At 37.7% G+C, this 27,705-nt stretch overlaps 11 protein-coding genes across 11 annotated transcripts; 7 read left to right on the top strand and 4 right to left on the bottom strand.

The window, feature by feature from the left end:
* Positions 1 to 42: 42 nt before the first annotated feature.
* On the bottom strand, positions 43 to 2,208 carry ART5 (Art5p; the record flags this gene model as incomplete). Its single annotated transcript, XM_022820259.1, has 1 exon — positions 43 to 2,208. One exon carries the CDS (start codon positions 2,206 to 2,208, stop codon positions 43 to 45), a length of 2,166 nt encoding a protein of 721 aa, XP_022676740.1.
* Positions 2,209 to 3,355: 1,147 nt separating this feature from the next.
* On the top strand, positions 3,356 to 5,092 carry MDM30 (F-box-like family protein; the record flags this gene model as incomplete). The annotated part of the gene is made up of 1 exon (XM_022820258.1): positions 3,356 to 5,092. The coding sequence occupies one exon, from the start codon at positions 3,356 to 3,358 to the stop codon at positions 5,090 to 5,092; it is 1,737 nt and encodes a 578-aa protein (XP_022676739.1).
* Positions 5,093 to 5,320: 228 nt separating this feature from the next.
* On the top strand, positions 5,321 to 7,264 carry SSQ1 (Hsp70 family ATPase SSQ1; the record flags this gene model as incomplete). The annotated part of the gene is made up of 1 exon (XM_022820257.1): positions 5,321 to 7,264. One exon carries the CDS (start codon positions 5,321 to 5,323, stop codon positions 7,262 to 7,264), a length of 1,944 nt encoding a protein of 647 aa, XP_022676738.1.
* Positions 7,265 to 7,366: 102 nt separating this feature from the next.
* On the bottom strand, positions 7,367 to 7,897 carry ARC18 (Arc18p; the record flags this gene model as incomplete). Its single annotated transcript, XM_022820256.1, has 1 exon — positions 7,367 to 7,897. The coding sequence occupies one exon, from the start codon at positions 7,895 to 7,897 to the stop codon at positions 7,367 to 7,369; it is 531 nt and encodes a 176-aa protein (XP_022676737.1).
* Positions 7,898 to 8,762: 865 nt separating this feature from the next.
* Positions 8,763 to 12,458, top strand: ROM2 (RHO1 GDP-GTP exchange protein 2; the record flags this gene model as incomplete). The annotated part of the gene is made up of 1 exon (XM_022820255.1): positions 8,763 to 12,458. The coding sequence occupies one exon, from the start codon at positions 8,763 to 8,765 to the stop codon at positions 12,456 to 12,458; it is 3,696 nt and encodes a 1,231-aa protein (XP_022676736.1).
* A 789-nt stretch (positions 12,459 to 13,247) lies between these two features.
* ELO3 (fatty acid elongase ELO3) lies at positions 13,248 to 14,282 on the top strand (the record flags this gene model as incomplete). Its single annotated transcript, XM_022820254.1, has 1 exon — positions 13,248 to 14,282. The coding sequence occupies one exon, from the start codon at positions 13,248 to 13,250 to the stop codon at positions 14,280 to 14,282; it is 1,035 nt and encodes a 344-aa protein (XP_022676735.1).
* A 980-nt stretch (positions 14,283 to 15,262) lies between these two features.
* Positions 15,263 to 15,895, top strand: RIB3 (3,4-dihydroxy-2-butanone-4-phosphate synthase RIB3; the record flags this gene model as incomplete). Its single annotated transcript, XM_022820253.1, has 1 exon — positions 15,263 to 15,895. The coding sequence occupies one exon, from the start codon at positions 15,263 to 15,265 to the stop codon at positions 15,893 to 15,895; it is 633 nt and encodes a 210-aa protein (XP_022676734.1).
* A 184-nt stretch (positions 15,896 to 16,079) lies between these two features.
* WRS1 (tryptophan--tRNA ligase WRS1) lies at positions 16,080 to 17,378 on the bottom strand (the record flags this gene model as incomplete). The annotated part of the gene is made up of 1 exon (XM_022820250.1): positions 16,080 to 17,378. The coding sequence occupies one exon, from the start codon at positions 17,376 to 17,378 to the stop codon at positions 16,080 to 16,082; it is 1,299 nt and encodes a 432-aa protein (XP_022676733.1).
* A 755-nt stretch (positions 17,379 to 18,133) lies between these two features.
* Positions 18,134 to 19,633, top strand: KLMA_50268 (uncharacterized protein; the record flags this gene model as incomplete). Its single annotated transcript, XM_022820249.1, has 1 exon — positions 18,134 to 19,633. One exon carries the CDS (start codon positions 18,134 to 18,136, stop codon positions 19,631 to 19,633), a length of 1,500 nt encoding a protein of 499 aa, XP_022676732.1.
* Positions 19,634 to 20,358: 725 nt separating this feature from the next.
* KLMA_50267 (uncharacterized protein) lies at positions 20,359 to 21,501 on the top strand (the record flags this gene model as incomplete). Its single annotated transcript, XM_022820248.1, has 1 exon — positions 20,359 to 21,501. One exon carries the CDS (start codon positions 20,359 to 20,361, stop codon positions 21,499 to 21,501), a length of 1,143 nt encoding a protein of 380 aa, XP_022676731.1.
* A 40-nt stretch (positions 21,502 to 21,541) lies between these two features.
* BPH1 (Bph1p) lies at positions 21,542 to 27,523 on the bottom strand (the record flags this gene model as incomplete). Its single annotated transcript, XM_022820247.1, has 1 exon — positions 21,542 to 27,523. One exon carries the CDS (start codon positions 27,521 to 27,523, stop codon positions 21,542 to 21,544), a length of 5,982 nt encoding a protein of 1,993 aa, XP_022676730.1.
* Positions 27,524 to 27,705: the final 182 nt, after the last annotated feature.

Below are 27,705 nucleotides of genomic sequence, written 5' to 3'. Positions count from 1 at the left end.
ATAAGCAGGAAAGACAGGCATGGTGTGCGTGGTGCTTGTTTGCTACTCCTGTTCTTGCTGGTCCTGCTGAATTGGGAAGTATAGTGGGGTTGGTTCACGTGACACAGATTCGTATCGAGCACGTGACTCGTCGTAGGAGGGCAATCTTTGTAGGTGGTTTAAGAAGTCTTCTCTGGACGCTGGGGTGGTGGAGCCGTTGCTGGCAGCGGTGGTGGAGCCATCTGCGCTTCCTGTAGCACGCGGGACGGAAGATCCTCCTGCGACAGCAGCGGCAGCAGCAGTAAGAGCGGATAATCTTGTAGACGACGAGGATCTGCTCTGATGGTGTAGATGATCTAGGTTTGGGACACGAGGCTGATGGCTCCGCAGCAGGGTACCAAGGGCAACCGCGTGTTGGTTTGGCTGTGGAGCTTGTATTCTTGCATCGGACGTGGGAAGGTCGAAATAAGATGGGGATGGGTTTGGTCCGTTTAGAACATCGTCGAGTTGCCTTAGTGGGGTAGTCGGTAGCGATCTGGTGACTGGATCTATTGTAACGTCGTTCCAATGGCTTTCATAACTTGGAGGAGCCTGTGTGTCTCTCTCCGGGAAATATTGCACGGAATACGACCCGTCTTCCAGCCTTCTGATGGTCCTATTACCACGTAGGTTACTGTTAGCATTCATGTTCCCATCTTCGTCACCATTTCCGTTGCCATTGCCATTAGCAGTGGAATTGACGTTGTTGACGTTACCAACACCACCACCACTACTACTACTACTGTTGTTGCTACTGATGCCAAGAGCAGAGCTATCGGTACTGGGTTCAAACAATGTGCAAAATTGACCCGGTCTGAAATGGAGTTTCCCAAAATGGTCCAACAACACTAGCCGTCCTTGAATAGGTACATGTTTCATGACATATAGTTTAATTGGTAGGTTAACCTTGATATCGGTAGATTGTTCGTATGGCTTAGACCCCGAGGCCTCGTCAATGACATCTCTCCGCAAGTTAAGCACAACTTGAAGCTTGTGACGAACTTTTATTAAATCATCAGCAACATCACAATCCTGTGTGGCTCGCTTTAGATCATCTGGAAACTGGATAACTGAATTGATTTTCACCTCATCAATTAGTAGGTTGTCTCTCGAAGAATCACACCCAGGTATATCGTCAAATTTTGTTAGCATTTGTTTCTGGATCACATTCTCATCGTCGTATACTTCTCCAGCAGAATCCTTGAACTCATAATGCTGGATTAAAGACGCAGTAATTCTCCTCAATTTGTAGCCCTTCTGGAATGGATAGATTTTTACATTGATAGGCGTTGCACCACCAATAGGAATGGCTCTACTGGGAATTGAAATTTCGTATTGAAGCTTATTAGGCCAGTTCTTCCCAACATACACTTCTTCCTGGATAGCCATATCATCAGGTTTAAGGGTCCTAAATATCCTCAAATATTCATACTTCGTGAAATTCGCTTTATTGAAACCCTGCCTTTCTATTGAACACTCCATGGTGTATAAAACAGAGCCACTTTGTAGGCCTTCCACGGTTTCTGGTGTGTCCTGGGGTAAGGTGATTTGGAAGGGTAATTCATAATTTCCCGGTGGGAGAATGAAACTAGATCCACTAGGCGCCATTGTTTCATTGTAGGGAGTGCCACTGACACCGTTGCTTGGTAGCTTTAGAACTCCTGGTGAGTCTGATTTGTGCGATTTTTTCTTACCTGTGTTTATCATTGGCACAGACCGAACTCTGGAGAGAATTGGCTTAGCCGTAACACCCAGGACAGAACCTTGAGAAGATGAATTACCTGATCCAGCAGAAGATCCCTTCAATATGATGCCCTCTTTATCAACCAGTAAATTTTGCCAGAACGCTTCGAATATCGTTTGGTCTTCTTTAACTATACTTGCCAAGTTTGTATTCTTATGCTGCCCAACCTGTAGAAACTCTAATTTGAACTTACCAATAAGACGTAAAGTAATCCGCTTCACATGCAAGGTTTCTGGTAATGAAAATACGATGTCACCATGTAAAACGGTAGGCTCCGAATCCAACGCAGATCCAGACATAAACTTCACGTTTCCACCTGACGAGGCAATTCTTATATCGAATATTATGGGACTCTTTTTAGATAAAGATCCTATCCCACTGTGATGGTGGTGAGCAGTGCTACCATTGCCACTGCCACTGCTTCCAGATTTCCCTAAACTGAACATCGAATAATATTATAATAGCAAAAAAATGGTCAAATGTGCTTCTCTTTCGGCTCAGAAGATGAAAATAATCAAGCCCAACTGATGCTGATATAATATGGGATCTTTGATTCCTAAGTGCAGGAATTGCTCGAGATTTCGTTCTTGTTTGCTTGAATCAAACACTGACTTCTACAATTGTTTGATATGTCAGTCTATTTTATATGCAAATGTTCTGCTTTTCAACCAAAAAGACCTGAGTGAGATCAAAAAGGCACTTTCTGCCACTGACAACAGAAATTGGTAGAATATTGTCAAGCTTTCTGTCCTTCTCTATATCGCCATCCTCCTCTTTCTTTCCCATTTCTCAATTATTCCAGTTCTAAAAATTACATATCAATAAATCTATTTTTCTCACTCGCAAAGGTGTAAATCAGTGTGCGAACAGAGAACAGAATATCAACAAAAAGTATTTCAATTGCCAAAGCACAAGCTGGAGGGAGCCGACGCCTTCTCATTAGCCAAACTGAGAAAAAACAACCTTCAGATCCAGTATTAATTGACTGCCCAAGGTATATGTATAATCAAGAATGTAGCTATAGAAAGTACAGATATTTAGTACCCTAGGGAAAAACGATAGGGTCTTTAATCTTCCAGCAGTGGTAGATTTCTCCTGATATATAAAGGGACAGTGTCTTCCTGTTATTGAAATTATTTGATCTCCATTAAATTTTCTGGTGACAGATATAAGATTCGGACTAAATAACAATGATTGTTGGGCAAAGTCAGCTTTATGGCTAATGTCGTGTTCTTAAAAGTGGAGGTTTAAGACGGTGAATACCTGACAGTGTCCCTCCCTCCACTCCGGTCAAATCGTTACCCTATTTTCCAACAAACGGACTGTAGAATTTATATACCGATTTAACAATTCTTGGCCAAACAAACAGACTGCGATATTCTACCCCGCTATTATTTTTACTTTGGTATATGGAGAGATAGCTTCGTGATACTTTTTTTTTTTTTAGTGTCATTTTCATTAAGCAAATAACTTGCGTAGTAGAAAGAGCAGATGAGATGAACTCATCTCATTTAGCTTTGCAATTTAGTAGGGAAATATATTTCGTTGGGCAGTACTATTATCTGAAGTGCACTCGTGCACTCGTGTTTGACAATGCCGCAGTTGCTTGATCTTCCAGAGGAACTTCTCTTCAGGATTGCGGTGCTTTTACCGGCACAAGACTTGATAAGTTTTGCATCGACGTCTTCGCAACTCCGAGCAAGCTTGAGAGCGAATAGGGAATTATGGCTAACGAAATGTACAGAGGAATGGTTTACTACAGAAAATGCTTATGAAAGCTGTATTTATGATTTGATTAAACCAAAGGATGAAAGCAAGATCACAGACTATATGAGCTATTTTACAAAAAGGAAACAAATCGAACGTAGAGCATCACAAGACATAGCACATATGGCCGAGATTGGGTTTTCAAGGCACTATTGGGAGTTATTCTTCGAACATTCAATGGAATATGAAATTGTACCCTATTTGGCTGCTATTGATTCCAAATTTCCCATAACGAGACTTGATGCCAAAGACAAGATATGTGGTTCGTTGCTTACAACTATGCGTCATAATCTCGTGTTCAAAGCGATGGAAAAATACTCGGAATCCTACAATCACATGGAAAGTTTTGAAACGAAACTTTTACTACCGCTTTCTGCGATGGATACCTCTTTCTTTAATGCAATAAGTTATAGGACATCATTTTACAACAAATGCCATGCGACCATGAAAAAAAGAATCAAAAATTTGGAAAAGGTAAAGTCAGTATCACCAACAATTATAATTAAACATTCTATTTCAGTTTTAGAATCTGTTTTGAGACAGAATTTCAGAGCGAAAGAGTCACATCACCATGGTATAGAAGAGTTTTTACTTCCAAGAGTTTACTGTGGCGAAGCCAATCCCAATGAATTACTATTTATATGCATTCTACAGGAGTTTTCCAGGCAGTTAGGAATTAAAGTAAAAGTTGCCAATGGAGCTCTTGTGATCTCAGATAGCTTATCGCCACAGGGGGTGATATATCTCATCCTGCAGAAGAAATCGAATTTTCAGTACGAATATCAATTTCTTACGCAAACAACCTTTAAGCAACTGTTGAACAACATGAATGCTGTCCAAGGAGCAGCAATGGCCATCGATTTCGAAACTGCGACAAAAGAAATGACTGGAAGAGATGTATATACCGAATTTTTCATTGGTATCTCTCAATTTGAGGAGGCATCTATTATAAAGAATAATGAATTATGTCAAGATCTCAAATTGTTGGAAAAAGCATATCCTGTGACAAAGTGTGGTATAGAAGTTGAGGAAATTTCATATTTTGGTACCTTTAGAAAACTATTACAGTTTCATGGCACAAGAAACTTCCAACCTCATAATTTCGAGGTCATTCAACTGAAATTCAAAAGATCCATCCTTCGTTGGTACCCAATGGACTTGTCCATTAAGTTCAAAATAATTGAAACTGAAACTGCAAAAAGTACCTTCCTATCAACTCAACTTCGCGAATACCTCACAGAACCGCATGCCATTCCACTCATATACAGCGACATTATTGGAAGGTTTATCGATAGAAATGAGGAAGGGTACCCGGGGCTTATACTAAATTATGATAGAAGAAATGATAGAGATGCCTTCGAAGTACTAGGTAAAAATGGGAAAAAGTATACCCTATTCGCTAATGTATCAACACTAACGTTCATTGAATACTCCGTAGACGATCCCCTATACCATGAGTTTTTGACTCTAAACAAACGGCAAAGACTTGACTACTTATTCACGCAAAAAGTAAGTCCAGAGAACAAAGTAATACTAATTCCATCAAGAAATGCATACTTATGAGCCGGATTCATACGATATGTTATATTCTATAATTTAGTTTTGTCTTTGACTTATCCTATGTAAATATATTATATCAAAGTCACGTGGTATAAATTATTACTTTTATACGTAAGAAATGAAAGGATGAGCCTGTCAGCAATTCTAAAAATCTCATACATACGTTACCTACCTTTCATTGCTTACAAACATACTCAACGGGAGTGAAAACCACAGGGAGACTAAGCCTGCATGAAAAGAGTCATGTTAAGACGTGGATTATTCTATAGGAACTCTGCGAGAAGTGGAGCATTGAGATATGCTAGTTCGAAGGTTATTGGTATAGATTTAGGCACGACTAATAGTGCTGTTGCTTACATTAGGGATTCAAATGACAAGAAGTCCGCAACTATCATTGAAAATGAGGAAGGTCAACGTACAACACCATCAATGGTAGCATTCGATAAGAATGGTAGTGTGCTAGTAGGCGCAGCTGCCAAAAGACAATCATTGATCAATCATGAGAATACTTTTTTTGCTACAAAGAGATTAATTGGTAGATCATTCAAAGATGCGGAAACCCAGAAAGACTTGAAGATTGTTCCATACAAGATTGTTGAAAACAAGTCCAATGGCCAAGCTTACTTACAAACCTCGAAAGGTGATACGAAGTCACCTAGTGAAATTGGATCACTGATACTCAAGTATTTGAAGAATGTAGCAGAAAAATACTTAGATGAGCCAGTGGATAAAGCCGTTATTACTGTTCCTGCTTATTTCAATGATTCTCAGAGACAAGCAACAAAGGATGCAGGAACAATGGCGGGGTTAAAGGTTCTCCGTGTGGTAAATGAACCTACTGCTGCTGCATTAAGTTTCGGTTTGGATGCACTAAATGATGGTATTATTGCTGTTTATGATCTTGGCGGTGGTACCTTTGATATTTCCATCTTGGATATCGAAGATGGTGTTTTTGAGGTTAAGGCTACCAATGGTGATACTCATCTAGGTGGCGAGGACTTTGATAATGTCGTGGTGAATTATGTGGTTGACCACTTTTTGAAGCAAAATCCTTCATTGGAAAGAGAGGCTATTATTAATAACAGAGAGCTAATGCAAAGAATTAAGGAAGCATCAGAGGATGCAAAAATTAGGTTATCACATGTAAAAGAAACAAGAATTGAAATTCCATTCGCTGTTGAGAATAAGCATATTGATGTTACCTTAAAAGAAGAGGATTTGGACAATATTACAATGCACCTAATCAAACAGACCATCTCCCCTGTGAAAAAGGCATTAAAGGATGCGGACATTGAGGTGGATGAAGTGGACGATGTCATTCTAGTTGGTGGTATGACAAGAATGCCAAAGATTAGATCAATTGTAGAGGACATCTTTAATAAAAAGCCTAATACTAGTGTGAATCCCGACGAAACAGTGGCATTAGGTGCCGCCATCCAAGGTGGTATTTTATCCGGAGAAATTAAGAACGTTTTATTATTGGATGTCACTCCGTTAACAATTGGTATTGAGACATATGGAGGTGTTTTCTCGCCTTTAATTCCTAGAAATTCCACCTTGCCAATTAAGAAGACTGAGATGTTTAGTACCGGTGTCGATGGCCAAACGGGCGTTGATATTAGGGTGTACCAAGGTGAACGGGGGCTCGTAAGAGATAATAAGTTGATCGGAGACTTAAAATTGGCTGGTATTCCGCCAATGCCTAAAGGTGTACCGCAAATAAAGGTAACCTTTGATATAGATGCAGACGGTATTATTAATGTCTCGGCTGCAGAGACGAGCAGTGGTAAAGAGGAAACAATCACAGTCATTGCAAATAGTGGATTGACCGAAGAAGAAATCAATGCCATCATCGAAGAAGCTAACGCCAACAAGGACCGCGATAATTTAATCAGACAAAGGGTGGAGTTGATCACAAAAGCTGACATTATGGTAAGTGACACAGAGAACGCGTTTGAAAGGTTCCATGACACCATTGTAAAAAGCCCATTATATGAGGAAGCATCCAAGGCCGTGAAAGGTATAAGAGCAAAGATCGATCACTTCAAAAAGAACGATTCAGATTTAAGCCTCGATGTTAATGAAATCAAGAGAGAAACAGATAAAGTGCAGAATCTCTGCTTAAAATTATTCCAGGATGCGGCAAAACACACCCAAAACGCAAAGAATTCTTGACTTGAACAAAACAAAAATCGCTTGTCCGTCCAAGTATAGACACCCTAAAGTTTTCAAGTATTCATTTAGTTTTATTTAAATCATTCATTTTGTATATACACACTATAACGACTTGTTCATGAATCTTCTTCTTGTGAAAGCAAGCCAGAATTTAGAGGGCACTTCCTTGTTATCCTTGTAGACTCTGTCTAGCAATCTCATAGCCAACTCTTGACGGAATTGTTGAATATAACTCTTCAAAAGCTCCACTTCGGCTGGGTTTTCAAGTGGAACAGAGTATACGGTATTCAATGGGAACCCTGGAGTACCTGGGATGGCAAAACTGTCTAAAGCCAAGTTCATAAGCTTTTTCACAGCTTCGTTGTATGAGGTAGAAGAGTTCAAGTTGGCCAAACAATCATTTATGAAAAGGATACCGTAGATTAATACTCTGTCAGCTGGTGACTTAATCTCGAAGTTCTTGAAGAACGAATTGGCACGGAACAAGTCTAGACATTCATCGATGATATCGTAGTCTGAGTTTGCCTGGTAAGCTGGGCCTCTATATTTGGTGTTCAATGGAAGAAGGACAAAGTTTCCTACAAAACGGTCGGTGCTTGGATCAGCTGGGAAAGTTGAATGAAATGCTGGCATGCTTTTTCACAGGTAGACGCTAGGCTAGGTGGTGAGTTGGCCAATCTTTATTTTAAATCAATTGTTCCAACATATATGTATTATGTTTTTAGAATAGGCTAAATATACGTAGAGAGATATTTTCAATATTAATTCAATATTGAAGAGAAAAGGGGTTTTACTATAGATACATAAATGCGAATGAAGAAGAGAACTATCAACATTGTTCATACACAACATGTTGACCGCTAGCTGATAACTAGCTGACAACTACTTCGGCCAAACGAGGCCTCTTACGCCGAGACACTTCCAGGCTTGCCAAAGGTTACTAAAATTATTACGTAAGCTCAAATATATTGTCTGAATATATGTATCACGTGATCAACATCAACATCACCAGCACCAGCACCACTACCACCCCGACAACTTCCCTCCACTCACCGTTTGCCAGAACAGGTTAAGAAAATACGCGCAATAATCCGTTTCTCACGCATATTTTTTCAGGTCCATGAACAGCCGTATACCGTTCCTCAAAAACTCTTCCTTAATATATGTTTCTGCATTTGTTTCGTAAATTGAGAATTCTAAATTATTCGGTTAGAAAATAACGGAAAGTTTGCAATATAAGGAGAAACCATATAGTTTAGGAGAGAATAGCAGTGGAAAAGGAAGTGGAGCGAACAGGTGACGATAGGTACGGGCACAAAACGGTTGTGATAGAGAAGTGAGTAGTTTGCTGGAGTATTCGAAGAAAGTTGTGCGTAGATTGAGTTCCGGGACATTACTATCCTTGTATTATTGCTTTGATCAGTGAGTGTATTAATTAAGTTTTACATTATTCGGTCCTTCGCTCTAGATTGGATTGAGCGGCGAGAACTAGTGCAGGATGAATTATTCGGCCAATGACTTAGAACATGGCTCTAGAAGACAGTTGTTCACTCACATTTTCGGGATCAAGCGGCCTTTGTCCCCTCCTCCTTCTACAGTACCGCGGGACATACCAGATTCTTTGGATATGATGAATTTGAAAGCTGTGCTCAACGAAGATGTCGAGAAGGATTTACAACAGCGGCAGCCACAACATGATAGTATATTTTCGAGTCCTGTTCATGTTAGGCAAATTAGTGATGTTTCAAGCATCGAGCAAGAGAATAATCTGACTCCACCTGATTCTGAATCTCCGCAGCCTTACCGGTCAAAAGACACTAATTTACCCAGACAAAGACCGGCTTCGCATCAGACACATGGAAGACCAACGCCTCCGGTTATGGATATGATCCATGAATCACCAAGAAGAACCAAAAGCGAGAATTTCAATACAAAACCGTCTTTGGCACCACTTTCCACATCGTCTATTAATGATAACACCAGTAATCATAATCATAATAACAACAATTCCAGAGGATCTTTCACCTCCAAAAAATCACCCCTTCAAGGGTTCGGACTGTTCTCTAGATCAAGCTCGAAGGATCTGCAGGCGGACGCTAATCTAACGATGACAAACAGCAACCACCATCACCATAATAATAACTCTAATAATAATAACAACAACAACAATCATAATAGCTTATCATCAGATCATCTGTTTGCAAGAACACAATCCATTAGCTCTTCTACGTTCAAAAATTTCACCTCTCCATTCCAAGGGAAAAGTAAGACCGCGGGTGGCAGAACTATTCCTCAAAAGTATGACCATACTGTCAATCCATTATCAGAATCATCAATGGGTCTGGGACTGAAACAGAGGGCATCATCAGCATCTTTATCTACAGAAAATACAGGGTCAAGACATATCCGTAGAACTTCCACAAGTTCACTGTATACAAAGCATTTCGTGGTTTCCAGCTCTATAAGACGACCACAAGTCTACCCAGCAATACTATCACGTGTAGCCACTGCATTCAAAAAATCCATCACTCTAGGCGAGTATAAAAAGGATGGACTTGTGTACAGAGATGCCTTCACAGGTCAACAAGCCATCGATGTAATATGCTCAATCATAAGGACCAATGACAGAAACCTAGCCCTGTTGCTAGGAAGAGCGCTTGACGCACAGAAGCTCTTCCATGATGTTATCTACGAGCATAGACTTCGTGATTCTCCAAACGAGGTTTATGAATTTACAGGTAATTCAAGGGTCATTGGTAAAGGTATTTATGAAATTGAACCATCAGGCACTTTCTCTACCTCTCAATCAACTGCCACTCTGTTGCCATCACAGTCGGAATCTAGTTTATCTTTAATGGAAAAAGCAGAAGACCCAGACACTTTTCACCAGGTAAATGGTGTTTTCACATTATTGGCCGAATGTTACTCTCCAACTTGTACTAGAAATAGACTATGTTATTCCATCTCGTGCCCAAAGCGTCTCGAACAACAAGCTCGTTTGAATTTAAAGCCAAATGGTGGTTTAAAAAGAAACATTTCTATGGCTATCGATGACGATGATGAAGAGAAAACATCTTGGACTAGTTCTGTTCCTGAAGAAGTATGGAGTAAATTATCAAAACGTGAAATAAAGAGGCAGGAAGCCATATATGAAGTCTACAGCACAGAAAAGAAGTTTGTTAAGTCGTTAGAGATATTGAGGGACACTTTTATGAAGAAGTTAGCAGAAACAAATATCATTCCGGCGGATATTCGTAAAAACTTCATCAAACATGTTTTCGCACACGTAAATGACATTTATTCTGTTAATCGCCGTCTATTAGATGCATTAGCTGAAAGACAAAAAGCTTCTCCAATCGTTGATGGTATTGGTGACATTCTACTACGTTTTATTCCATTCTTTGAGCCATTTGTCATGTATGTGGCCTCTCGACCATATGCAAAATATCTTATTGAAACCCAACGATCAGTAAATCCATACTTTGCACGTTTTGATGACGATTTGATGAATTCTAAGTTGAGGCATGGGATTGACTCCTTTTTATCCCAAGGTGTTTCTAGACCTGGACGTTACGTTTTGTTGGTTAGAGAAATAATGAAGTCCTGTGACCCAGTGGCTGATAAAAGGGACTTAGAAAATCTAACCAGAGCACTAGAAGCACTGCGTGCATTTATGAAACGTATTGATAAGGCAAGTGGTGCAGCACAAGATAGACATGATGTTAAGTTATTAAAGCAAAAAATTTTGTTCAAAAACGAATATGTTAACATGGGTTTGAACGATGATAAACGTAAGATCAAACATGAAGGTTTATTATCAAGGAAGGAAGTTACTAAGAATGACAACGGAGGATTTGGTGATATTCAATTCTATCTATTGGACAATATGCTATTGTTTTTAAAATCTAAAGCAGTTAATAAGTGGAATCAACACAAGGTTTTCCAACGCCCTATCCCACTTCCGTTATTATTTGCAGCTCCTGGTGAAGAAATGCCCAGTCTAAAAAAGCACATTTGTGGCAAAGCTGATAGTCAAGGAACTGTTATAATTCCGGAGGGAGTCGCGGTTGCCAACCCTAGGAATGCAATTACCTTCCTATACTACGGGGCTAAGCAAAAATACCAAGTGACTCTATATGCTGCTCAATTTGCAGCAATGCAAACATTATTAGAGAAGATTAAACAAGAACAGGCACGTATCATCAAAGAAAATGATATTTTCAACATCTGCAAGATCAGTGACAGATACTTCGATTACTCGAACAAGATTAATAGTGTTGCATCATGTGACGGTGGTAGAAAATTCATTATTGCCACATCCCAAGGCCTCTTTGTTAGCAGTGTAAGAAGGGTTGAGAACACTATTTCATTCGGAACCCCAACGAAGCTTTTATCGAAGAACAATATTTCTCAGCTATCAGTCCTGGAGGAGTTCCAATCCATTTTAATATTGGTTGACAAAAAATTGTACAGCTGTTCCTTCGAATTATTAAACATAACTGAACCACAAGCAGGAAATACGTATTTCAAGAAGCATGCAAAAGAATTGGCAACCCATGTCTCCTTCTTTAGTACTGGGGATTGTAACGGGAAAAAGTTAATTGTCACGGCACATACTTCGCATAATTCTATCAAATACTTCGAGCATCAACATCCGTTATTACATGACAAGAAGCACGCAAAAAAGAAGTACACGGAGGTTCAATTCGATAGCGAACCAGTGTCGATATCCTTCTTGAAAGCTAATCTTTGTATTGGGTGTAAAAAGGGTTTCCAGATCGTGTCAGTATCTCAAAATGCACACGAACCACTACTAGACCCAGCGGACACGTCGCTAGACTTTGCAATCCGCGATTCATTGCATCCTCAAGTGATATACCGTGTGGGAAATATGTTTTTCTTGTGCTACACAGAATTTGCCTTCTTTGTTAATAACCAAGGCTGGCGTAAAAAGGAATATCACATAATCCACTGGGAAGGTGAACCGGAAAAATTTGCCATTTGGTATCCATACATCATTGCATTTGACAACAATTTCATAGAGATCCGCAAGGTTGAAACTGGCGAACTCGTCAGATGTATTGTTGGAGAAAAAATCAGACTTTTACAAACAAGCTCTCAAGAGATTTTATATGTTTACGAGGACGAACGGGGCTACGATACAATTGCATCCTTAGACTTTTGGGGCAAGTAATGTACCCTAGTAATTTCATTTTTAATTTTAATTTTATTTCTATTTCTATTTTCTCTTCTTCCCCACTGAATAAAGAAGAAGATACTATAAACAACGAACCGGCTAAGTAAAAAGCATTATTTGTACTAGAGTAATAGAACCTTTTTTTCTATGAAACAGTACTCAAAAAAAGAAAAATACCGTTCAATGTAATTACATATATCTGTACACACTACAATTTTAACGTGAAATATCACGCTTTTGTTAAAACTTGTACATGTTTTCACTATATATCTTTTAGGATCTGCTTATTTTGTAAATCAAAATAAGTAGTAACTAACCATCACGTGTGTCCCGGTTGTCTTTTTCTTAATAATCTGCACTCACTTTTCTTCTTCGCTTTCTTTTTTTTTTGCATTGTTGAAAAAAAAAAGATTCACTTGCGTGTCAGTTTTTTTTTTCGTAGAATTTTTTTTTTGTTTTTTTATTTTTTTTTCGTTTCCTAAATGCTAGTAGTTTTTGCAATTTTGTGTCGAGCGGATTTTAAGATTTAATACCGTTGTATAGATCTTTGAAACTTTTTACCAGCAGTTTGGAGAAACTATTCAAGTGGTTTTAGGGCAACAATTGTAGTTGAAATAACTCTGTTTGGCTTCGTGTATATTGTAGCGGCTGTACCCGGTGTGTGCATTAATTGATAATAGAAATACTATCAATCATTACGATACTACTATAATAATACAAATTCAGATCGGAATTGGAAGTGGAATAAGATAAAACATAACGATACAGATAATAGATATACATACAATGTCAGTTCCATCTTGTGTGCAAGAGCTTTTGGCTAAGTTGGAAGAACTTCCATGGGTTGAATACCAAGTTCCTAGTGTCGAGAGACCATTTGGTTTGCATTTATGGCCAATTTTCAGCAAAGGTTTCGAAGCTGTTGCGGGATATCCAGCTGACGAGTTCCAATTCATTCATAACAAGACCCTAATGGCCAATGGTTATCATGCTATTGCTGCTATTATCGTGTACTACATTGTAATTTTTGGAGGCCAAGCGCTATTGCGTAAGGCTAATGCTGCCCCATTGAAATTGAACTTCTTGTTCCAGTTGCACAATTTGGTGTTGACCAGTGTTTCTTTGGGTTTGTTGTTGTTAATGATCGAACAAATTCTTCCAATGATCTACCACCACGGTCTTTTCTATGCTATTTGTTCTAAGGAAGCTTTCGCTCCAAAATTGGTTACTTTGTACTACTTGAACTACATGACTAAGTTCTTGGAATTGTTCGACACTGTCTTTTTGATCTTGAAGAGAAAGAAGTTGTTGTTCTTGCACACCTACCACCATGGTGCTACCGCATTGTTGTGCTACAGTCAATTGCAAGGTAAAACTTCCATTGAATGGTTAGTCATTATGTTGAACTTGGGTGTCCACGTCGTCATGTACTGGTACTACTTCCTCAGCTCCAGAGGTATCAGAGTCTGGTGGAAGGAATGGGTCACCAGATTCCAAATCATTCAATTCTTGATTGACTTGGTCTTCGTGTACTTCGCTACTTACACCTTCTACGCTGACAAGTACTTCCCTGACATTCTACCAAACAAGGGTACCTGTTACGGTACTGAATCTGCTGCTGCATACGGTTATCTGATCTTGACATCTTACTTGGTGTTGTTCATCTCCTTCTACATTCAATCCTACAGAAAGGGTGCATCCAAGAAGAGAGAATCCGAAGCCAAGGCTGCTGCTGCTAACAAGGCCGCTTCTGCAACTACCACCGGTGCTCAGACCCCACAAAAGTCTAAGGGCAAAGGTAAGAGCTCCAAGAGAGTTTAGATGACAGCACATCTAAAACATTGGAATGAAAGCTCATTCATGATAGAGTAGACTCTTTCTTTTTCTATCTATCTGCCTTTTTTTTTTATTACTTACTATATTAATCTTATTTGATTTTATCTGACTCTCGTCAAGAATCATTAATTCGACCGCCCACAGTATAAAAATACAACCAGTGCTTTCTAACAAGAAATCATATGTTAGATTATACCGAGTATCATCTAATACTTTACCATCTCACCATTTACATCCACTGAACCACAGTTAGAGACACTTAAAATAACAAAACCTACCAAAAAAAAGCTATGCACAGAATTTACACGCACAAGAAACAATGATAATATATAATTAACAAAATCTGTTTAACTATATGTCTCAATGCCATACGTGTACATATATATATATATACTACATAAAAATCGCATCTATATAGTTGCTCGATATGTATAAAACTAGATACATCTAAACAAGAAATTTCATCATCCCGACTTCAAGATTTCGTTTACCTCTCGTTTAACACAGCTAGATAGCTGACTATCTCTTTCGACATATTTCTACTGTGGATGAACGCGCGATATATAGAGACAAACGTATGAAATACTAGTCATTAGTCACGTGCATATTACAAAGATTTTAGACACTGGTGAAAAAAAATTTCTAAGACCTTACAAAGGGCCAAAGAGTTTTTATTCTTCGAAAGACAACTCCGGCTTTTCGTACGTAAGACCCGTTGCGTGACAAATTGTTGTGTACAGCCTGTTCGTTATTATCTTCTGTCATACGTACGTAAAGACGATTATCCGCTAGAAGTTATACAGGTATATATAACAGTGGTTTATCATTCTTCAGTTCATTTCCGAAAGGCTTGTTGTGTCTACTACGAAAATAGGTACTCTTCTGAAGCATTGAAGGTGAAGAACAATATATTGTACTAGCAAGAGTACATTTCATACAAACCAGGAAGTAGTTAAAGAGACAATATGGTTGAATTCACGAGTATCGAGGTTGCGGTTGAAAAGTTCAAGAACAATGAGTTTGTTATAGTCATGGATGATGAGTCACGTGAAAACGAAGGAGACTTGATCTGTGCTGCTAACAACATCACGCCAGCTCAAATGGCGTTTTTAGTTCGTTACTCATCGGGTTATATTTGTGCTCCAATGTCGAATGAATGGGCGGATCGTTTGGACTTGCCTCTAATGAGACAGCTTTCATGTAAGAGTAATGCGGATGACAGACATGGAACGGCTTACACTATTACGTGCGATTACGTTCATGGAACAACGACTGGTATCTCAGCGCATGATCGTGCGTTGACATGTGCGAAATTAGCAGACAAGACTACCACCCCAAATGATTACTTGAAGCCTGGCCATATCGTTCCATTAAGAGCTCATGATAGCGGTGTCTTAGGCAGACGTGGTCATACCGAGGCTGCAGTTGACCTTTGTAAGCTTGCTAAGATTCCACCAGTAGGAGTAATTGGAGAGCTTGTTAAGGATGAAGATGGGGATATGATGAGATTGGATGATTGTGTGGAATTCGGGAAAAAACACAATATTTCTATTATTTCCATAGAAGAATTAGTGGATTACATTCAAAAGCATCAATGAGGAAATCATAACTCACTTCCGTAAATCAACAAAATACCCTCTATTTGTTCCATAATAATGACTATAAGAATGATATCAAAATCAAAATCAAAATCTAATCGTACTAGTAATATATGAATGCATATATATATATATATATATATAATAATCGGGTTTTGAAAACCAAAGACTAACTTTGAAATTCCTAAGCTTTAGAATCTTTCTTTTTATCTTCCTTTGGTTTGACTGGGACTAGTCTTTCTTCTTGTCCCCAAACCAATTTGTGTGGTTTCATGAATTTATCCAAAGTTTCGTCATCTACGGCAGCTCTGCGCTCTTGGAAATCCTTGACAAATACTTGCAAAGTCTCGATACATAATTTCTTCATTTCTCCGGAAAGCATTTCACCACTCTTGTACTGGTCATAACATTTCTTTAAGAATTCATCATCATCTTTGAAGAATGATAAGTATTGGTATGCAACATCAACGTCTGGATTACCACCGTACTTTCTGTGCTCTTCAATAGAAACTTTACCACCACTGAATGCATACTTGTTGATCTTCTTTTGAATTTGCTTTGGTGTGTCAGTCATGAAAATGGCACTGGTATCATCACTAGCACTCATCTTGGTGGTTGAACCTTGTAAAGCTGGGAAGAATCTAGAATGTAGCAATGAAGGTTTGCTGTATTTTAGCTTATCAGCAACATCTCTACAAACTCTAAAGTAAGGATCCTGGTCAATAGCACATGGAATCAAACATGGAGTTTTATCTGGTAAGCCTAGAACATCTGGGAAAGAACTTGGGAAAGCAGCTGCAATTTGAATAGAGGCAAAATGGAATTTACCGATACAGTCTGAGTCATTAAAACCAAAAACGGCCTTCGCAGTGGAGCCTGTAATTTGTCTAGAGATACGCACAACAGTTTCATAGAATCCACCTCCCATGTATTCTAAGTCAGAGAAGATAAAGGTCTTTTTTGCATCGAATCCAACGGCAATAATGTCCTTTGCGTTATCCTTTGTGAATTTTTTGACATCATTAATCGTCAATTTTGGCTTAAACAAGAACTTCTCGTCATCAGTTAATTCAATAACTAATGGACAGTCAAAAACATCTTGCAACCATTTTGTGAAAATGAAAGGAACCATATGACCTAAATGCATAGAGTCACTTGATGGGCCACGACCAGTGTACAAGAAAAATGGTTTACCTTGTTCATACAGATCTAAAATTTTGTTGAAGTCACGCTCACTAAAGAACACTCCCTTACGCAAGAAGTGGTGAGGTTTACGTCCTGTTACAGCTTCAAACCTGGCCAATGTTTCTTCACCAATAGCTTTGGTACCGAATTGCTTGATTAACTTTTCATAGTCAATAGATTGCTGAACACCATTTTCATCAACAGCACCTTCGACATCCCAAGGAGTAACAACTTGGTCTGCCACTGGTTCCTCCTTAGTTGAAAGGTTTTTCAAATCTTCAGTTACTTTTTCTGCCATTCTTAGCCAATGATGCTGGTGCTTCTCCTAATCATTCAATGACTTCAGTCATAATTCTTGTTTTTCATTATATGATTGATTCATGTTGCTAAAGATGTCAATATAAAATTTTTTTAATGCCTTTTGAATAATAATGAAGTTGGAAAATAATGTCAGATTAAGTTTTATAGATAAACAAAAAAAGAGAGAAAAGAAGGCAACCTAAAGAGTCTTTCTTGGATGCTGCTAGCCTGAAAAATCAAACACAGAGGTATGGAAGTTTTTTACCTTCTAATGTTTTTTTTTTTTGGTTTTTTTTTCTATTACCTTTAAACATGTCCTCTAAGTCTGTATCTAAGGTTAAACCGTCCACGTGATATCAACTGGACTTAATACTGGATTAAAAAAGCATATTAATGACCTACTACTTTATTATCTAAAAAGCAAAGGTAACATTTGTCGAAAAGGATCCTAACCGTTACCTTAAAAATCTTTTTTATACCTGCTTTCAGTAACTTTAAGCTCCCGTTTTTTTTTGTTGATTTCAATAATGTGACAGTGTTGAAATGTATGAAAGTTTTATAAGAAACATATGACAGATAAAAAAAAATAGCCAACTTAACAATCACTTTTTTGTTTGTGTTCAAATCAAATATCCAGTTTAATGATCCAATAAACCTAGTGAGGCCTACATTTACATTGCTAACTATTAATTGAAACTATACTCTCGCTAAGACAACACATATTCTAATAACAAAACTAGGAAAACAAAAAAGATGGACTACTACTACAGTGACGCTAATCTACACTCGGTTTTTGACATTGCCCAGGAAGACTGCTTTGATCAAGTATCTCCTTCGTTGAATTTCTCCTGTCACTCAGGGGACCTTTTGGTTAAAAACGCCAGTCTGTGGCAGCTTCTCGATGCCAGTCCAACTCAGATTTTTAAAACTGACGCGACAGATGTTACCGAATTTATTACCACAAAATATTCTGAAGAAAGTTTCATTATATTTAATGACAATAAAGGCGACAGCATCACTGACACCACTGTGAATACAACCCAGGATATTGAACAGACGGTGGAACCAAAATCAGCTGATAACTATTTGAATCCTCAAGTGTTATCTATTAACGGCTCGGAATTGCTAAAGGACAATTTCCTTTTATCTGATTCATCCCAAACCAAAGAGGCGGCAGTTCCCCGCAAAGTGAACGTTGATTATTTCAAACCGGTGTCGACATTTTTCTCTTCCAATCCATTGCAACCTTTGCAAACAGCAAACATATTGAATATACAACCACAACAAATGTTTGGGGTTCCAATGTTGAGTGATTCGAAGAAAACATCGCATCGAAGGAGAAGACCTTCAAGAATAACAAAGATTGCACGACCTCAAAGAAAGCATGTCCGTTTCTATTATGACCAAAAATTGGATGGGAGGTTCAATGTTGTGTTCAAAGGTGGATTCATTAGACAAAGTGTCATTAAATCATATTTCCCAGATTATGAACTTGACAACTTCACTTTGCCCAACAACTGGAATCCTGTTACTGTAGAGTTGGAAAATGATTTTTATGGCTCAATGGAAGAAAGCATAAATAGCCAAATAAAGGAAGGTGTGTCTCATGTAAGAACATACTGGAAAATGACGAAAAGAATGGTTGGTTCTAAATTCTTTATAACTATACAAGAAGAAAGTTTAGACTGCGATCCAATCTTCGATGACGACAACTACTACTTCAACATCATCACTACGGTTGTAGAATCTGGTAGTTTCGGCGCTATCGAACGTGGTGCAAGAAACAGAGATAAAATACAAAGGGCTATCACTAAAGATGATGCTGCGGCAAACTTCCGCTGGTGTCATTTTATAACCTCAAGTGAAATGAAGGGTATCTTCGACTTCTTTCTTGCGGATTACGACTACTGCGCTAATGACAACTCCGTCTTAGAAAAGTTAAAAGTCGGAGCTAAACCTGATCCTTTCAAACATCACGAATCCCGTATAAGATCGCACATGCTTGGCTACATCTCCGGTAAATCGTGCAAGCTGCATGCCACCAAGCTTAAGGACAAGCCAAAACTGTTTTCAGAACAGATGTATCGATTAATTATGAGTTTTGATGACTATAAAAGACCTTTCAACACTACCAAAGACATCTCGGTCATGGAAATGAAATATATGTTTGAAAACTTGTCAGACCTCTTGGAAAAATACTACTGGGTGGATCCTTCTACTGTACCGGAAGGAGGATATCCAATGAAGAATTAGAAGAACAAGAAGAACAAGAAGAAGAAAAAAAATTATTTAGAAGCCAAGAATATTTAACTATTTAACTCTTAACTACCATTATATACACACATAAACGAACCATATTACCATTAGCATTTTGTTTTATATTGTCTATTATTATTTATTTTTTTTTCTTTACCCTTTGCTTTACATCTCATTGCAGTGTCCAAATAAAATGTGTCCAGTGTCAGATTTCCAAAGAAATCCTTCAACATTCCTAAATAGAATGAAAATCCAAAACAAAATAAAAGGAACAAAAAAAAAAAAGAGCTCAAAAAAAAAAGGAAACACAAAAAAAAAAAACAAAAAAAAAAAAACGAAACTGCTGAAGGATGCCCCAGTTTCTGTGTACCTGTTGAACACTACGTCATCGGAATGGAATGTACCTTCTTGTTTGTTTTGTTTTCACTGTTCTTTTTCTTTCGTGGAACTACTGGGGTTTTAATATTCACGTGATTGTGCAGCAAACGTAGTAGAAATAATAGATGATTCTATATGGAAGCATCATCGGGATGCTATATTTAATCACATATTAAAAATGAAATAGTCATGCTGTATCGTTATATTAGAAGCTATCAACTTGAAGAGACGTTCGAGGATACCTAGTTTATGGTGAATAAGAGAGGTGTATTGTGTTTTATGGTACAAAAGTGAAGCTGGTAACCTTCTATTGTGCTAGTACAAACAGTATTTATTTGGCTAAAATGGGTCGAATAATATGGAAGTTTAGGTCATTGATACCGATATCTTCGGACACTAATATAGCAGTTCCTATTGTGTGTCTTTGCTGGTATGCGATATCGTCGTTTGGGTCTCAAATAACGAAACGAATTTTAACGGAATGCCCGATGCCATTATTCCTAGGTGAGTTTCAGTTTATATTCATCGTTTTGTCTGCATGTATCACCTGTTTAATCGGGCACTATGTTCCTGGGGTAAGGAAGCTTTTCCCTGAGGGGACTTTTCCTAGGTCTCAGGATCCAGGAGTAAATGTGATTATGCGACCATCCAAGGAAGTATTACTGACTGTGTTCCCATTGGGACTATTTCAGTTTATGGGGAAATATTATGGTCATCGAGCAACTTCGCTTGTACCGGTATCGACCGTAGCAAGTATCAAGACGCTTTCGCCTATTTTCATTATTTTGGCACAGAAGATGTTAAAGCGTTTCGACCATAAGCTAAACAGAGCAATTTACCTGAGTCTAGGCTGTGTTATGTTAGGCGTTTGGGTTATTGTATATAGTGACAGCAAAAATACTGTCCCAAAAACTCAAATTTCAGACTTGGATGACCAAGCCATTAAGACAAGCCATTATGGGGTATTGTTTGCCAGTATATCCATGCTCATATTTGTTATTCAAAACATTTATGCCAAAAATATCTTCACGTACAAGTCTGATCATAACGAACTACCCATCGCTACCAGTAAATCTGATTACCGAAGATCGCTACGCTCTCCCAGGAAGTACGACAAATTGACGCTAATGATATACATCTCAGTCGTGGGTTTCTCAATATCATTGGGTTGGTTTATTGCTTTGGAGTTGCCTACTTTATGGGCGAATTTCTTCCACGAACCACATAACGTCGAAATTCCATGGAGGCTCATAATTCTTAATGGTGTTTTGCATTTCCTTCAAAGCATGATAACATTTTACTTGTTAGGAGAAATATCAACATTATCGTACTCCATTGCTAACATTATGAAAAGAATTGCAATTATATCTTTTAGTTGGCTTTACACAGCTCATAGCATAACTATGATTCAAGTATTAGGCATATTACTTAATGTTACTGGGCTTTTCTTTTATGAACGACTAATGAAAAAAAACCAAATACGCTGATAAATCTCATAGATAATAAATTTATATATATGTATGTATACTACGTCCATAGCCATCTGTTTCCGTTCTTATCAGTAGTAACAAGCTCGACTTTATTTGCTTTTCCTTCCGTGTTAGCCAAAGAGTTACCAGTTTTAATGTTTATATCCGTAATATGATCAACCTTTGAAGATTCTAATGTTTCGACCGGGAGTAGCTGCCATTCTGAACCCACTAGCTTTAAGGAGTATACTACTATCTTATGAGTCATCGCAACTAGTATGGTGTCCACTTGCTCATGGAACCTATATGGCCAAAACATATCGTGTTCTATAAATTTAATGGCAGTTATTTGATCAGAAATATCGCATAGACAATAGAGCGACGCATTAATGTCGTACACAGATATACCTTTATCTCCCACAATAGCAAGATTTCCGGTGGATGGTGATAGTGATATAAGCCTGGCCGGCGTTGGAAATTTATTGATTACTCGCCCTTCTGTCAGGTCCCAAGTAATTGCAACCCCATCGGCATCCAAAGAAAACAATAAATCATACTGTAACGAACTTTCGATAGCCTTTATTCCTGTTTCGTGACCACTCAAAGATGTCATACTATTTAGTCTGTCATCTTCAATCCTCCATACTTTAATTAAACCGATTTGATCCCCAGTTGCAAACAATTTATCATCGATAGTTTTTAGAACATTAATAGGGGACGAATGTCCTTGTCTGAAAACCTTGCCATTAATCTTAAAACCTTTATGATGAATTTTTAAAACACTAAGTTTAGCTTTTTTGGTGTCTTCAGTGTAAGGACTAGCTGTTGAAACTTCCAATAGACCCTTGTCTATATCAGATGAATGGCTCTTGACTTTTCGCTGAGGATGTGGATTTTGAAATATCTGTAAAGGTGTTTGACCAAAGTTGTATATTATGCCTGTTATTGCTTTACGCTCATTTTCATTGTCAATCTTATCAATATCCACATTCCCAGGATAACTTAAAGCATTAAAAACATTTACTGCCTCAACTGCTGGGGAACCCCTTTGTTTGAAACCAAAAATCAAATCTATCCATTCATGTAAGTGCTCCGATACGTATTTACTTTCTAGAGCCTGTCTATTGATCTCAATAAACTTTTTAGGATCATTCTTCGCCCAAGGAGGAAGAGAAACATTGGAAACTTCATGGCCAGTTTGAGTTACACCGAATTCGTAACCGTTCTTATTTTCAAGAAAGTCAGGGAGGTAAAAGAATTCAGGGATCAATTCGCGAACATCTGTAGATGCCTCTGAAGAAGCCGATTTCCATGCCCTGCTTATGGAGTTAAATAGCCTATCCGGAGGGCCCCATTGACCACCTTGAAGAGTTTTGTACGTCGAAGAAAACGGTTCTAGACGAACAAGGTAGGATGACACAATCATTGCTGATGAATAGTGTGTTCCATAATGAAAAGGGGGAGATTCATCATCAAGACCTTTAAGGGCTTCAAATCGTTCTATAAATGCTTGCTTTCTTTGTTCATTCTGGGCGCCCATTGGCTTTGAAAGGTCTCTATATGTAGCAGGATCATCTAGATTAATCTCGTCGCTTTCGTAATCGGCAATAACCCATGGAAATACTGGATACTGTGTCAGATCATTGCATGTTCTGCCTGCTAATGTGTTTATGGCCATAATGTAGTCGAAGTTTGATAAAAGGCCTTCATTCCATAAGTCAATCATACTTGTCGGCACATGTTGTTTACTTAGAATTGTCAAAGCGTTTGTTAACTTATCAGACACACTGGTGTGAGTTATTCCATTATTCCTTCCTAAAACATTACTTTTAAAATTCACCTCTTCCAAAATAGAAGACCAGATAGAGTAGCCGGAATCTTTAGAGGCAATTTTCCTTAGGACTAAAAATACTTCGTTTCTTAATTGTTGGCTTTCAAAGCTAAACATTACGGTGCTTTTGTAACCAAAAAAGAGCTCCATTGCTGTGTCACGAAGTAAAAATGGACGTTTTATCACATAATATAATGTATGAATATCCCATTCTGAATTTAGACTGATATTCTCAGAGTTGCTATGTGATGGCTTTAACAAAAGGTCAGAAGAAATTGCATCAACAATAGAATTTTTTAAGGGCCCTGGAAATGTCGCTATATCCATAACCTTTTTCTCTTCCAAGTGATAATAACACCCCGGAATAAAGTATATTGATGCTGTTGTTAGCACAATTACTCCAGGGGTAATCGAAAGACCCATGATCTTAGTGGTATTCCATATGTTGGTTATATTTTCACTGCTTTTTAATAGCTGTAGAACCGCCCTATTCTTATCCAAGATAACGTCTTTAATACCTTCTTTTTTGAAATCTGAACCGAGGTCCTCCGAAGAAGAGAACGTGTTAGATATATCAGAGAATTGAGATCTAACATTTTCTTCCTGTTGTAAGCAATATTTTCCGTCGAGTGTTGGAATATTCTGATCAGGTTCAAAAATGGGAAGAAGTTGTTTCCTTTGGCGCTTTACATTCTCTCTTTCAGAAACAAACCATTTTCTGTGCACGGGGAAATTTCTTAAGTAGGATACTGCTGAGCTTTTTCTTATCAATTTTAAAGTTAAATGGTATCCTAAGTCATCTTGATACTTCAGATCAGCAAAAAAATCTTGGAGTCTTTTGTCTTCAATAAAAAACATATTCTTCGTTAGGTTGAGATTATCCTTCTTGAACAACGAATGGATACTTGATAACTCTTTCACGTCCCATTTATAATGGTCAGTTTTCTCTTTGAAAACTACATGGATGAATTGAGACCTGCTACTCCTCCGACTTCCATTGGTAGCCATGGCAGATCCTTGAAAGAGGTAACGGAGTCTATTGATACTCTTTTCGAAGAGTACACTATTTTCAGAAAGCTGTAGGTTAGACAAGAGTTTTTCATCATCTTCTTTCATACATTCATTTAGGAAATTGCAACATTGTGTCACTTTTTTGGAAGATAGCTTTGAAATTAGCTCTAAGTCACTAAACCTTAGAGTGCAAACAGCGCGAAAAATAGTTAGTCCCAGAAAGTGAAGATTTGGTTGAAATGATGGAATGGTGACTTTTAAAAAACCTAAAAGATTAGCCACCGTTTCATTGCTGAACGCAGTTTTCCTGTGTCTCTCAATAAACAAAACTTCTTGATAATATAACAAAGAATGTAAGAACTCCTCTAAAAGTTTGTTGTCTAGGCACTCCAGATTGTTAACCGCGAACGCAAAAAGCCAATTATCTATTTCCTCATGAGCTTCATTTAAATTCTTTAAAAGTTTTTGAGCATATACGTTGTTCAAATGTGATGTAACTATGTGCTCTTTGGTAATTGCAACAATTCTATGAAGATCGAATATGGAATCCCAACTTGCATCATGTACTCTCCAATATACAGAGCACGTGGACAAAAGGATGATTAGTTTTTTGCCAAATGACAAAAGTGCATCCATACCTATATCCATTTTGCTTGTGAACTTGAGTAGTGTTTTGAAAATTTCTGGTGATACCATGAATATAAATCCCATTCTCCTGTACTTTGTGCTGCCCCCAGCCTTTTTGCCATTAACATCATTTGCCAAAACCCGTAAAAGAGACTCAAATGATTTATAATCCATATTGGTCATCAAATGTACAATGATTTCTGCCAATAGTGACTTATTTTTACTCCCTACAGATAGAAGCAAATCTTCGGCATTTGTCATTTCAAGGCTTATTTGTAATTCCATTAACTGGTTAACTAGCCTGTAATTTGATCCATGAAAAATCATATGATCTGGAGTTTCTTCTCTGATATCATTTAAATAATCAATAAAAGCCACTACAGTATCCTGGATATCGAAAGGATCCTTTGAGATAAAGTGCTCTAAAACATTTATAATTAGACAATGAGAGAATATGCTTAGACGATCTTCAGATGGATAGTTAATTTTGCGCGTTCCAATCACTAAACTATTTGTTTGATCTCTATTACTTGCTTTCAAAATGCATGCAATCAACTGAAGAGTACTTTTTTGGTATGTTGATAGGATTCCAAGCAATAATGTATATCCATTCGTATCCATAAATTGTTCGAAAATCAGGGATTGATTTTCAAAGAATTTAAGTAATACTGCATATACCGTTTCTATAACATCCACATGCTCGATACCAGCTTCGAGTAATATTAGGAAGACCTTAATGTAAAGAGTCCTTGGGATATCCTTGCACAAGAAATCTTGATCCTTTTCTTGATAGTATGAAAAAGTAGATTCTAAAGTTTGGAGCAATAATTTGGCTAGTACAATGTTTCCGGTAACTAAGCAGAAGTATGGGAATTGCAAATGTACTATTGTACCATTTTCATGAATATTTTTGATCAAAAAACACTCTAAGAGAACATTTACGGAACTGTTATTACTTTCAAGGGTGGATGATAACTCACTCTGTGAGAAGAATGAATATAATTGAAATATTATTGTTCTCTGTAAAGCTAGAATATTATCTCTGGAGAGCTTTGAGTCTCTTTCAACTTCATTTAGGCCATCAAAAACTGAGATTAAATGACGTGATGGTGCTGTTAAACGAAAATTCAATTCTATTTTCAATGGAGATTCATATGTCAGGAAGTTATCCGCATTGTATATATCACTCAAAAGTCTTGTAATTCTATCATCTTCATAGAGAAAAGAGAATGGTATATTATAGCCTTCTTGAGTCTTCGCCATAAGGATATAGTTTAAAACCGAATATCCATTAAATTTCAAAAATATACTTTCTATCTCTGTATTCTTCAAGCATTTTATGAGATGGTTTACAATTAAAATCATTATATCTAAGTTGTCCTCCCTTAGAAGTCGGTGAATCAAAGTTTCTAAAATATTCATGCTTTCAAATAATCCCACGATATCGCTGGTCTGGTAATAAAAGCATTTTCCGGTTGAGAATGAATTAGAAATTTCTGCCAACTCAAAAGCCTTTGTATCCTTGGAGCTGGTATTAATAATTTCGTCAATATCGACATTCAAAATCAAGCTCCGTCTTTTCAGTTTATCTGTCAAGTGGTATTTGTTTCGGTCGTTTTCATCATCTTGTACTCTTAGACAATCATCTATAATCGAAAACTGATAGAGTTTGAAGTACGATATAACAGATCCGATTTCGACAACTGACACGTTGTTAATTTTGTGCTTGTGGAGAGTGATGCTCTGAACAAAATCTCCGTTTACGAAAAGTGACACTGAGCCAAGATCGTAACGTATAGCAAGTTTATAGACTATTCCTTCTCTGAAATCATACTCTGAGAAAACAGCTAGGGTATAGCTATCATCTGATATACAGAGATATTCATTTTCAATACCAATGTAGAAATCTCTACCCAATGTCAAAATACGATTTGACGTAACGCCCAAAAGTTCAATATTAGTTTCAATTGTGAATTTATCAGGAAGTTTTTGATCGGTGAACGTAACATATGCATTCTTGAAGATCAAATGTGTTTGAGCCCACTGATTATTAAGGTGTTCCGAAATGAGTGATAATAGATTCCACCGGTATGGGTATTGCTCCTCATACACATATCGCATCTCTTCCGAATCTGCTTGGACACTGAATATTTGGTAATATAATTCTTCGAACGCCCGTACAAGGTGTGGTTCCAAATGGTCATCCTTCAATCTGTTTTTAACAAAAGCCTTTATCGCAGGTTTTTGTGCAAGACTTTGCCTATTGAGGATTGAAATAGATGCCAATTTTAAGATTATCTCTAATGCAGCTGCATACTCGACATCTGTTGATTGCAAAGAAAGGAGCTTTTCCCATTGAGTTATATCAGTAAACACAAAATTCTGTTCTATGGGGCTGATGTTAGTGAAACTTGTCAGCAATCCAAACTCAATATTGTACTGTGAAATATCTCCTGTCTTGCTTTCCTCTGATGGAGTGCATATATCTTTTAATAGGTTAATGGCGTCTTCAGAATCCGCTGGTTCCAAATATAACACGCTCGTTAACAGTTCAATGCACTTTGAAACCATTTCTTCACGCCATAACTATCATACACTGGGATGACCAAGCAATGCAAATCTTCTACTTATGGGAAAAGACTCTCTGTTATCCCGAAGAGGCTAACAGGTTTTTTTGTTTAGAGTACTTTTCCCTAATTTCAAACGTTTTTATATTATGAAGATTTTGTCCCTACTCAAGAGAATAGCAGTAA

This window comes from Kluyveromyces marxianus, chromosome 5 (genome assembly GCF_001417885.1).
Source record: "Kluyveromyces marxianus DMKU3-1042 DNA, complete genome, chromosome 5".
Lineage (NCBI taxonomy): Eukaryota > Fungi > Ascomycota > Saccharomycetes > Saccharomycetales > Saccharomycetaceae > Kluyveromyces > Kluyveromyces marxianus.
The sequence above is the reverse complement of the archived record's forward strand: the minus strand, read 5'-3'. Positions and strand labels throughout refer to the sequence as shown.